Below are 12,829 nucleotides of genomic sequence, written 5' to 3' on the forward strand. Positions count from 1 at the left end.
AGCAACCTCCCCGGTTCGGCCTTCTGACCTTATGTGTCTTGTGCAGGACAGGAAAGCGCCTTGCTCGCCAGCTGTGGCGTGCCAGATCAGCCCTTCCGGCCCTACCATAACCTGTTACCAATTTTAGACCTAACAGATTTGGCGCCATCCGTGGGACCCCGCAAGAAAAAGCTGTTCGAAATCTCACTCAGACAAAAATGGTAGGACGGATTGGGGCAGAGAGCACACGCCCCCGGACCGGAATCAGACTCGTCATTTCACAAGACGAGACAACAGCCTCCGGGACAGGCATGTGCGTCCTGAGTCTAAGTGTTTGCAGTGCTTGCAGACTTAGACCTCAGCAGCGGTGCAGAGGTTCACTCCGGCTGGTCGCAATGGTTTGGAGGTCAGTTCCAGCCAAGGGCCCCCCGAGTGTAGAACCTGTTTGCAGCGCAGACTCAGCAGCGGTGCAGAGGTTCACTCCGGCCGGTCCGCAATGGTTTGGAGGTCAGTTCCAGCCAAGGGCCCCCCGAGTGTAGAACCTGTTTACAGCGCAGACTCAGCAGCGGTGCAGAGGTTCACTCCGGCCGGTCCGCAATGGTTTGGAGGTCAGTTCCAGCTAAGGGTCCCCCGAGTGTAGAACCTGTTTGTAGCGCAGACTCAGCAGCGGTGCAGAGGTTCACTCCGGCCGGTCCACAATGGTTTGGAGGTCAGTTCCAGCCACGGGCCCCCCGAGTGTAGAACCTGTCTGCAGACTTAGACCTCTGCAGCTCAGCGGTGGTACACTCCGGCACGTCCGCAATGGCTTGGAGATCAGTTCTAACCAAGGACCCGCCCCAGTGGAAACCCACCTTGAAGATTCTAAGTGTTTGCAGACTTAGCTCTCAGCCTAAGTGTTTGCAGACTTAGAGAGCGGTAGTGGTGCACTCCGGCGCGTCCAATTTAGTGTGGAGATCAGTTCCAACCGTGGACCTGCCCTAGTGGAAAACCACCTCAAAGACTCTAAGTGTTTGCAGACTTAGCTCTCAGCCTAAGTGTTTGCAGACTTAGAGAGCGGCAGTGGTGCACTCCGGCGCGTCCAATTTGGTGTGAAGATCAGTTTCAAACGTGGATCTGCCCTAGTGGAAAACCACCTCAAAGACTCTAAGTGTTTGCAGACTTAGCTCTCAGCCTAAGTGTTTGCAGACTTAGAGAGCGGCAGTGGTGCACTCCGGCGCTTCCAATTTGGTGTGGAGATCAGTTCCAAACGTGGACCTGCCCTAGTGGAAAACCACCTCAAAGACTCTAAGTGTTTGCAGACTTAGCTCTCAGCCTAAGTGTTTGCAGACTTAGAGAGCGGCAGTGGTGCACTCCGGCGCGTCCAATTTGGTGTGGAGATCAGTTCCAACCGTGGACCTGCCCTAGTGGAAAACCACCTCAAAGACTCTAAGTGTTTGCAGACTTAGCTCTCAGCCTAAGTGTTTGCAGACTTAGAGAGCGGCAGTGGTGCACTCCGGCGCGTCCAATTTGGTGTGGAGATCAGTTCCAACCGTGGACCTGCCCTAGTGGAAAACCACCTCAAAGACCTGCCCGGCCTGGCCGTCCACAGCCTAAGCCGGACAGGATATGGCGCAATCGCTAGATGCCAAAAGACCTGCCCGGCCTGGCCGTCCACAGCCGAAGCCGGACAGGATATGGCGCAGTGGTGCACTCTGGCACGTCCGCAATGGCTTGGAGATCAGTTCCAACCAAGGACCCGCCCCAGTGGAAAACCACCTTGAAGAGTCTAAGTGTTTTCAGACTTAGACCTCCTCAGCTCAGCTCTAAGTGTTTGCAGTGTCTGCAGACTTAGACCTCTACAGCTCAGCGGTGGTACACTCTGGCACGTCCGCAATGGCTTGGAGATCAGTTCCAACCAAGGACCCGCCCCAGTGGAAACCCACCTTGAAGATTCTAAGTGTTTGCAGACTTAGCTCTCAGCCTAAGTGTTTGCAGACTTAGAGAGCGGCAGTGGTGCACTCCGGCGCGTCCAATTTGGTGTGGAGATCAGTTCCAACCGTGGACCTGCCCTAGTGGAAAACCACCTCAAAGACTCTAAGTGTTTGCAGACTTAACTCTCAGCCTAAGTGTTTGCAGACTTAGAGAGCGGCAGTGGTGCACTCCGGCGCGTCCAATTTGGTGTGGAGATCAGTTCCAACCGTGGACCTGCCCTAGTGGAAAACCACCTCAAAGACTCTAAGTGTTTGCAGACTTAGCTCTCAGCCTAAGTGTTTGCAGACTTAGAGAGCGGCAGTGGTGCACTCCGGCGCGTCCAATTTGGTGTGGAGATCAGTTCCAACCGTGGACCTGCCCTAGTGGAAAACCACTTCAAAGACCTGCCCGGCCTGGCCGTCCACAGCCTAAGCCGGACAGGATATGGTGCAATCGCTAGACGCCAAAAGACCTGCCCGGCCTGGCCGTCCACAGCCTAAGCCGGACAGGATATGGCGCAATCGCTAGACGCCAAAAGACCTGCCCGGCCTGGCCATCCAGCGCCTTAGCCGGACAGGATATGGCGCAATCGCTAGACGCCAAAAGACCTGCCCGACCTGGCCGTCCACAGCCTAAGCCGGACAGGATATGGCGCAATCGCTAGACGCCAAAAGACCTGCCCGGCCTGGCCGTCCACAGCCGAAGCCGGACAGGATATGGCGCAGTGGTGCACTCCGGCACGTCCGCAATGGCTTGGAGATCAGTTCCAACCAAGGACCCGCCCCAGTGGAAAACCACCTTGAAGACTCTAAGTGTTTGCAGACTTAGTCCTCCTCAGCTCAGCTCTAAGTGTTTGCAGTGTTTGCAGACTTAGACCTCTGCAGCTCAGCGGTGGTACACTCCGGCACGTCCGCAATGGCTTGGAGATCAGTTCCAACCAAGGACCCGCCCCAGTGGAAAACCACCTTGAAGATTCTAAGTGTTTGCAGACTTAGACCTCCTCAGCTCAGCTCTAAGTGTTTGCAGTGTTTGCAGACTTAGACCTCTGCAGCTCAGCGGTGGTACACTCCGGCACGTCCGCAATGGCTTGGAGATCAGTTCCAACCAAGGACCCGCCCCAGTGGAAAACCACCTTGAAGATTCTAAGTGTTTGTAGACTTAGACCTCCTCAGCTCAGCTCTAACTGTTTGCAGTGTCTGCAGACTTAGACCTCTGTAGCTCAGCGGTGGTACACTCCGGCACGTCCGCAATGGCTTGGAGACCAGTTCCGGCCAAGGACACCCAATGAAAAACCACCTTATAAAGCCCAAGTTCTGAAGACTTGGATCCATGCAGTGGTTCACTCCGGTCCGTCCCGAAATGGCTTGGAACCCAATTCCGGCCAGGGACCACCCGTGGAAAACCACCTGAAATCCGAGTTCAGAAAAATGGGATCCTGCATTGGTGGTTCACCTTGGTTCGCCTCTAAATGGCTGTGAGCCAACTCCCGGCCAGGAGAGTACGGGGGCCGAAAACCACCCACAATGAAATCCAAGTTCTTAAACTGGGGTTAAGGAGCCGCTTGGTTCACTCCGGTCCAATACTATGGCCGGACAGGATATTTTTCCTGGTCATCTCGGGCCGACCAGAAAATCTGGTCGTCTGAAGAAGACAAAAGACCTGCCCGGCCTGGCCGTCCAGCGCCTTAGCCGGACAGGATATGACGCGTTCGCTAGAAGACAAAAGTCTGCCCGGCCGAGCCACCCAGAAGGCTTAGACGGACAGGATATGACGCGTTCACTAGAAGACAAAATTCTGCCCGGCCCGGCAGCCCAGAAGGGCTCGGCCGGACAGACCTCCAGTGCAAATTCTGCCCGGCCGAGCCGCCCAGAAGGCTTAGACGGACAGACCTCCAGTGCAAATTCTGCCCGGCCGAGCCGCCCAGAAGGCTTAGACGGACAGACCTCCAGTGCAAATTCTGCCCGGCCGAGCCGCCCAGAAGGGCTCGGCCGGACAGACCTCCAGTGCAAATTTTGCCCGGCCGAGCCGCCTAGAAGGCTTAGACGGACAGACCTCCAGTGCAAATTCTGCCCGGCCGAGCCGCCCAGAAGGCCTAGACGGACAGACCTCCAGCGCAATTTCTGCCCTTCCAGGCCGCCCAGAAGGGTTTGGATTTATGGCAATAAGCTTTCTTGTTTCTCCAAACCGTCATAAATGGCTCGCTAGAAGACAAAAGTCTGCCCGGCCGAGCCGCCCAGAAGGCTTAGACGGACAGACCTCCAGTGCAAATTCTGCCCGGCCGAGCCGACCAGAAGGGCTCGGCCGGACAGACCTCCAGTGCAAATTCTGCCCGGTCGAGCCGCCCAGAAGGGCTCAGCCAGACAGACCTCCAGTGCAAATTCTGCCCGGCCGAGCCGCCCAGAAGGCTTAGACGGACAGACCTCCAGTGCAAATTCTGCCCGGCCGAGCCGCCCAGAAGGCTTAGACGGACAGACCTCCAGTGCAAATTCTGCCCGGCCGAGCCGCCCAGAAGGCCTAGACGGACAGACCTCCAGCGCAATTTCTGCCCTTCCAGGTCGCCCAGAAGGGCTTGGATTTATGGCAGTAAGCTTTCTTGCTTCTCCAAGCCGTCATAAATGGCTCGGAGAACCAGGGGGCAACTGATGGGGTCTAAAATCTGCAACCAATCGGCTGTTGACACGTGGCCCTCACATGGACCACTGCAAAGCCAACACCAGTCCCTGCTAGGTATGACGCCTGGACCAATCGGGGACTTCCACCTGTCCCTCTTAGGGATGACACCTGGTCCACACAGGGGCTACCAACTGTCCTGGTAGGTGGCTCAGGATCACTATAAATAGCCTTCACTTGCTCAAAGGTGGGGGTGAACAAAAATCACCACTCAAGGCACTTAACTGGTCCTCTGCTGTTCGGACTTATGACCCCTGCTCATACTGACTTGAGTGTCGAAGGGTCCGTCCGAAGCAACCGCCCCGGTTCGGCCTTCTGACCTTATGTGTCTTGTGCAGGACAGGAAAGCGCCTTGCTCGCCAGCTGTGGCGTGCCAGATCAGCCCTTCCGGCCCTACCATAACCTGTTACCAATTTTAGACCTAACACATACCAACTCAGATTTGTCAGAACCAGATTGCAAACCAAGCCCCGAGCTAGCCAATCTGAGATCCCCGAGATCAAGCCCAGAAACCGGCAAATACCCAGAGCATTCCCAATTTTCACTCATCTGACCAATTTACGATTGTGGCCCAAAGCAATAATCGTAAGTTAAAAAGAGTTTACAATCGTAACCCCTGAGCATAATCGTAACAGCACTAAAATTTTATTTCCACATCGAAAGTTGTACAAATCTGCCTTGCTTTCCGCATCCTTAAAAGGCAAGCAGGGCAGGCACTCAAGGAGGACAATTTTGGGCTTCCAAGAACGCTTGTGTGGGCCACAGTAGGCCCATTTTTGTGTCTCATGAGCATTTAGGGAGTTTTGGGACGATAGAGCCCTGAGCGGTCAAAGCGGCGCCCCCATTGGTGGAGAGTTAGGGGATTTCTCAATCCCTAGGTAACTTTAATTTCTTTGTTTTGTTTATTTTATTTCATTTCATTTCCCTTAGCTTAGCTTAGCATTGTAATTAGTGTAGATTAGGGGAAAACCATGGGGCTTGGGGCTCTCTAGATCCCAATCTCCATGGAAACTATCCCATTTTAGTTAGTTTACAGCAGTATAGTTAGTTTTCCTTCCTGTTGTCTGCCTCTAGTCATCCAGTCGTGTAATGTGGGCCATGCAGATTAGAGGAAGAGCACTCTTGCTCTTGTGAGGCTCAAGAGATGGGAGGTAGCAATCTTTCTCCTAATTTCAATTTGAATGAAAGGCCATCAGGCCCTTTCCATGGCTTTGATTGCTTGATCTTATCCCCTTATGTATTTTTTTAATCTTGTCATTGGGGATTTTTGCTTGGATGAGCCCTTAAAATCTCTGATTATTCATGCATTTGTGGGACCAACTTGAAGTTTCAAAATAGCATCGCACGGTTTTGAATTCAAAAATAGCATGTATTATATATGAGAAAACATTTCCTACACACTTGTGTAGGTAAGTTACCTACACACTAGCTTAAAATACAGTGGGGGCCCACATTGTTTGGGTGATCCAAACCATTCATTTGAATGGTCCTCATAGAGATTGGGTGTCCACAAAAAATCAGATACATAGGATCATCCCAACCCTACGATTTGCGGAGGTAAAATGGACGTGTATAAACCTTCACAAATTAGTCCATATTTTGCCTCCATAGTTTGAATGGTTGGGATGATCCTATGGATCTGATTTTTTGTGGACACCCTATCTATGTGAGGACCATTCAAATGAATGGTTTGGATCACCCAAACAATGTGGTCCCCCACTGTATTTTAAACTAGTGTGTAGGTAACTTACCTACACAAGTGTGTAGGAAATGTTTTCTCATTATATATATTATATAATGCAAATGGGACCCCCTTACTAACTTGTTTTACTTGTTTGCATATTTAATATAGGTGGGACCCACCATGAAGAATGAGAGAAAGTTGCCAAAATCACACCCATTTCTACGTAAGAGAAGAGGAAAAAGTCAACAAAAGTGGCCCAAATTACCAACACAGGTACAAAGTTGCTGAAATTGTAAGGAGAAGAGTAAAAGTTGCTGAAAATTACAAAGTTAAGCTAGAAGTTGCTGAAATTATATACCCACAAGGTGGGAGTTGCTAAAATCTCAAAGATGCCAAGTTATTTTTGTGAACTTCCTTGGGGCTTGTAAATAGAAAGAGATTCCCTGTGAAGAATAACAAAGAGCTCTCTCTACACACTCTCTTTCTCTCTACTCTCCCTTTACTCTCCTGTTCTCTCTCAATTTTCAAGTTCTTTGTCCATCTCTCACATCCAATTTCCAAGACCATTCCAACTCCAATCAAGGGTGACACAAGAAAGGAGAAAAGCTTGTCCAAGGCTTAGAAGACAAAAGAATAAGTTTTTATTTTTGTTTTATTTAATTTCCAGATTTTATTTATGTAATTTGTCTTAAGTTTAATTAGTGAAAGCATATCTCTTTACTTTTCTTTTTAATTTGTGATTGATGGCACTTCTTACTCTCTCTTCTCTCTCTTCTATTTTATCTTTTTCTTCTTTTTCCATGAACAACTAAATCTTAGTTACTTAGGCTTTAGTTGAAGCCATGGGGGAGGAGAAAAATATTCAATTAATTCCATCCAGACTTTTTGTAAGAATTATGTAGGGTTTTGTTTTTGTACGAATACCAATCATCCATGCCATTAGCTTTCCCCTTTCGTATGGATGGTTATTGATTAGTAAAGATTTTATTCTATATAATTAATGTAAATTAGAGGGTTAATTCGGTTAAATACTCATAAATAATGACATCTTTTAGATATTATTATTTATTGACTGTTTAGTTTGATTTTCAACCTAATTCAAAAGATTATTTTAATTAATCAATTTTATCCAAACTCATGGTGGATTCTAACTCTAAGTACTCTTTTATATTGAATTAAGGTTTTTACACTATTCCAAATCACTTTTGCAATTTTCCAATTTACTTAAGCCCTTATAATTTGGTTTCCTAATTAATTAGAGAAGTAGTTAATAGAGATCATTAAAATTTGGTACACTTTGCCTAAATTAGGATTTTAAATAACTAAAAAATCTTAGTTGAATTTAATTCTTAGATTGAATAGAATATACGTTTATATATAGTGTTTGCTCCGAAGTCAAGTCCACGAAAATCCTGAGATTTTGCCAGGCAACATTATATCATAGCTAGTATTCTAATCGGTACAAGAATAGGATTGACAACTAGATTTCTTTTCCCTGAGTTCGACCCGTGACTACACGCGATCCGTGCACTTGCGGTTACTATTTAATATTACAAACAAGTAATGTTCCGTTATCATGTCGTAGAATAGTAGTAGGGTTGTCATTACTGATAGAGAAAGAACATATAATTGTCAAGAATTTCAAGCCAGAGAAAGCATGATTCTCAAGAAATTCAAGCAAAATTTCACCCTTTTTTTATTTTTATTTTTATTTTTTTTGTAGATTTTGGCTTAATATAAGAAAGGATTAAAGGTGACACATCACCTAACATGCAATTATTACCCAAGAGACACGCCTGTGGGGGGGCGGGGGCGCGGATGGGGAGATTTATGGGCCCAAATTTATCGGACGACTTCAGAATGCCAGTTGATTTTATTCCCCCCTTCCAAATCGCATTTTTTGTTCCACATCAATAAAATGACCCCCCGTCAACCACGTTTTTGTTCCACGTCAATGGACTGAGAAATGATTTCCAATAAAATGGCCCCCGTCAACCGCGTTTTTGTTCCACGTCAATGGACTGAGAAATGATATCCGCACTCCCTTGTTTCAATAATGACACTCCCTTTTTCCAATAATGATATTTTATTTGCATATAAAACTATATGGAAATAAATTTCATTATTAAAAGATTATATGCAAAATACTTTTAGGCCTTGGATACCTAACATTTTTGTATTTGGATTTGTATTTGAGTTTTGGATACAAAATACAACAATCATGCTCATGCTGATGTTGTACGAGAGAGAGTGGGGGAGGAACGTCTTGATGCTGTGGCAACAAGGTCGAAGACAGAAGGGTGAAGGTAATTGCTACAAATATTGATTTCCAAATAATGTCTTGACAGATTTGAAAATTGGAGTTTTTTTTCCACTGTTGTAGCTGATTTGGAAATCTAAGGAACTGGTACAGTTCCAAATCTCGACTGCAAATGTGAGAAATCCAAATCTAAATCTTGTGAGTATCCAAACGTGGCCTTAATAATATCCAAAGGGAATTCCTAAGGCACAAGGCATTTCGTGGGCCGGCTGTTGCATGAGAGTGCAGCCTGAATTAAATGAACATGACAAAATCTGTTGAAGAGTGAGCAACGTGGCTGCTCTCTCATGCAACAGCCGGCACATGAAATGGTCCCTTGCAAATCCCTATCCAAAGCATGGTTTCAAATTTTGGTTTCGGAATGTGTTTCAGTCCTCACTGAAATTTCAAAATTTCAGCCGAAATGTTGGAAAAATATTAAATAATGAACAAAATCGAGATTATTGGGTGAAATTTCGGAAAAAACGAAATTTTGAAATTTCGGTCGAAATTAAACAACAGAGGAGGCCCTTGCATTTTTTTTTCTAATCATCTGTTAAAGGTTGATTTTCCTAAACCAAAGGGTTGGCTTAAGTCACTGTGATGCTGTGGCAAGCTAAACCAAAGGGTCGGCTTACGTTAGCTAGCATTACTCTAAAAGATTATATGCAAAATACTTCTACAAGTTATACAAAGAGGAGGCCCTTGCATTTTTTTCTAATCATCTGTTAAAGGTTGGTTCGATCCCTAGAAGATCATCAACAGTCAATTCCAAACACGTTTAAGTAAATGACAAGGCCCATTGTCAATATAAAGGATCATCAACAGTCTTTCTCCCAACAACTCCTTTATGGGCCAAAATTCTCAGACGACTTCCATGAAGGCATTATGGACCCGTCAACACGCTTTTGTTCTAAGTCTATAGGGAGTGAAGTAATATTCACACATCCTTGTTTCAACAATGACACTCCCTACCACGACCCAAATGCTAAATTACAGGCACCATTGCAAAAATGGGCTGAAAGGGCACCCCCATTGGCTACTAGCTAGTCACCATTGTGCATTTAGTGCATTTATGCTGGCTGCAAGTTAAAGAATATTAAATGTTAGGCCCGTTCAATTCAGAGATCATCAACAGCCAATTCCAAACACGTTTACATGACCAGTCTCATCGTCAATATAAGGGAGTGCATAGATCCTATCCCCAATTAAATACGAACAAAAATTGGGTCAGGTCGGGGTCTGAGGAACTTTCTTCAGACCCCTACAATAGCAAAGAGTGTGGGGTGTGGAAATATCAATTCCATGCTTACTTTTTATTTTCAGAAGTAATTCATATTTCCACACCCCTAGCTATTAGACTATTAGCAAGGGGTCTCAGGAACCTGAGCCAAGTTTCATTCATTAAATACATAGAGCTTTCTTATCTCTTCCACACACTACTCTAATGGCTGCTGCTGTGTTTTCTCTGTTCTTGCTCTTTCTCCCTACAACTTTTTTCACAATAGCTGAACCAAAACAAACCAACATAACCTTGAACACTTCTCTCTTCCCCACGAGAGAACCCACTTCATGGCGCTCACCTTCTGGCCTTTTTGCCTTTGGATTCTACAAAGAAGGCAATGGCTTTGTAGTTGGAACATGGCTAGAGGCTGATCCCAACAAGAAAGTGGTATGGACGGCGAACCGAGACGACCCACCCGTCTCTAACAATGCAACACTGCTCCTAACTCATGATGGTTGGCTTCTTCTAAGAAGCCCAGGTGGCCTAGACAAAAATATCACTGATACAGCTTCATCTGCTTCGTATGCTTCGTTCCTCGATACGGGTAATTTCGTTCTCTATGATTCCAATTCCAGTAGCATATGGGAGAGCTTTGATTATCCGACCGATACCATTTTAGCAGGTCAGCGACTTCCATCGGAGCAAGACTTGTATTCCAGCCTCTCTGACGCTGACCACAGTAAAGGACGGTTTCAACTTAGTATGCAAGGAGATGGCAATCTCGTGCTATACCCAAAAGATGGCTCTACTACTACCACAGATGCTTATTGGAGTACTGGAACTTATGGGAACCAAGGACTCGATATACACCTCTATCTCAACAACTTTGGCCAATTATACCTAGTTAATAAAAGTGATCACAATATACGTAGTGTTGCTGAAAGCATCAATTCTAGAAATGATGCTATTGTTGTTTACCGTGCGACGATCGAAGCCGACGGGAATTTCCGGTTGTACTCTCACACTTTCGAAAGGAATGGTAGCTCGACTATGAGGATCAGTTGGTCAGCCATTAAAGACAATGACCAATGTTCAATCAAAGATTTTTGCGGATTTAACAGCTACTGCACTTTTATGGATTATCAACCTCAATGCATTTGTGCACCTGGCTTCAATTTCAGTGGCCCAGATCAAAGATTTCAGGATTGCGAGAGAAACTTCAGTAGCGAAGGCTGTAACGGCAAGAAAAACATGTCATACTCCATTTTGCCTATTAAGAATCTGTCGTGGAAAGAAAACATATATGGTACTGTACCATCACACAGTGAAGAAGATTGCAGCAATGAGTGTCTGCGAGACTGTGCATGCGAGGCTGCAATGCTCAAAGATGATAAATGCATGAAATTGGCACTTCCACTGGTATATGGGAGAAGAGATTTATCTGTTCAGACGATGACTTTCCTCAAAATGGGTATCGGCACAACTACTACTAATGCAACCGGTAACGTCTCTAATAGGAACGGCAACTTCTCTAATGCAACGGTGGTGGTGAAATATTATAGCAAGAAAAAGCTACGGACGGAGATTCTAATCTTATGTATAGTTCTTGCTACTTTCACCTTAACAGTCTTTGTAGTCTTTGCTTTTCTTATCTACAAATATCAAGTTCAGAGGTACAAACATCAGGCAGGAGCAAGAAATATTGGCTTAAGAGAAGAGATTGCTCTGCGAGTCTTCTCATACGATGAGCTACTAAAAGCAACAGATGGCTTCAAGGAAGAATTGGGGAGAGGTGCTTTTGGAACAGTTTATAAAGGGGCCTTATCCAACGGTGGCAGAGTCATCGCTGTGAAGAGACTAGAGAAAGTGATTGAAGAAGGGGAAAGGGAGTTTCGAGCAGAGACGAGAGCAATAGGAAGAACCCATCACAGGAATTTGGTCCGATTGCTCGGCTTCTGCGATGAAGGCTCTCATAGGCTTCTGGTTTATGAATACATGGGCAATGGCTCACTTGCAAGCCTAATCTTTAAGAACCAAAGACGCCTAGATTGGACTGATAGAGTGAGAATCACAACAGATATAGCCAGAGGGATACTCTATCTACACGAAGACTGTGAGCCCCATATCATCCATTGCGATATAAAGCCTCAGAACATACTGATGGATGATTTCTGGACTGCAAAGATATCGGATTTTGGGTTGGCGAAGCTGTTGATGTCGGATCAAACAAGAACCTTTACTGGCGTTAGAGGGACGAGGGGATACCTGGCACCGGAATGGAACAAGAACACACCGATATCAGTGAAGGCGGATGTCTACAGCTATGGGATTGTGTTGTTGGAGCTTGTATGCTGTAGGAGGAATCTGGAGTTAGATGTTGCAGATGAGGAAATTATTTTGACTGAATGGGTGTACAGCTGCTTTATTCGTGGAGAGTTGGGTAAACTCCTGGGTAGTGAAGAGGTGGAGAAGAGGATGTTGGAGAGGCTGGTGAAGGTGGGATTGTGGTGTATTCAAAACGAACCAAATTTTCGCCCTTCTATGAAAAATGTGATTCTGATGTTGGAAGGGAATACAGATGTACCGATCCCTCCATTTCCAGCTTCTGCAAGTAGTTCTTGATGTCCACGCTGTATTACATTACTTCCGAAATACAATAACAGCACCACCTCTTCTGCCAGTGAGTATAGGAAAGCAAATGACTATCCAGTGAATATAGGTTGGATATCTTTGAAGCAAAGGACTATCACTGTCAGTATAAGTTCAACTAATCAACAGGTGCTACGTGAAGCTTTACTCACTGAGTTCCAAAGACACTAATGCAAATGTGGCAGTTGGTGGTGTTTTTAATAGTTGTCTTTTTAGTAGGAGATCTTGGTAGTATTTTTAGTAGTCGTCTTTTTGATAAAAATAAGTTGTAATATTCTATTGAGCATGAATAAAAAGCCATCTTTCTCCCTTAATCTCTATTGTTCTTGAGGCCATCCCCTTGCACGTGGGATTATTTCAGTCTCTCGTCCAA

General features: G+C 45.9%; 1 protein-coding gene across 2 annotated transcripts; it reads left to right on the forward strand.

The window, feature by feature from the left end:
• Window positions 1–9,788: 9,788 nt before the first annotated feature.
• Window positions 9,789–12,770, forward strand: LOC143856405 (G-type lectin S-receptor-like serine/threonine-protein kinase LECRK2). 2 transcript variants are annotated; one of them, XM_077366604.1, is made up of 2 exons: window positions 9,789–10,411; window positions 10,490–12,770. In XM_077366604.1, the coding sequence occupies exons 1-2, from the start codon at window positions 10,030–10,032 to the stop codon at window positions 12,427–12,429; spliced, it is 2,322 nt and encodes a 773-aa protein (XP_077222719.1). In that variant the 5' UTR covers window positions 9,789–10,029; the 3' UTR covers window positions 12,430–12,770. The 2 variants fall into 2 exon arrangements, with proteins under 2 accessions (XP_077222719.1, XP_077222718.1); XM_077366603.1 differs by having other exon boundaries at window positions 9,789–12,770.
• Window positions 12,771–12,829: the final 59 nt, after the last annotated feature.

This window comes from Tasmannia lanceolata, unplaced genomic scaffold, assembly GCF_043159265.1.
Source record: "Tasmannia lanceolata isolate RefF3 unplaced genomic scaffold, GAP_Taslan_0.1 ptg000023l, whole genome shotgun sequence".
Classification (NCBI taxonomy): Eukaryota; Viridiplantae; Streptophyta; class Magnoliopsida; order Canellales; family Winteraceae; genus Tasmannia; species Tasmannia lanceolata.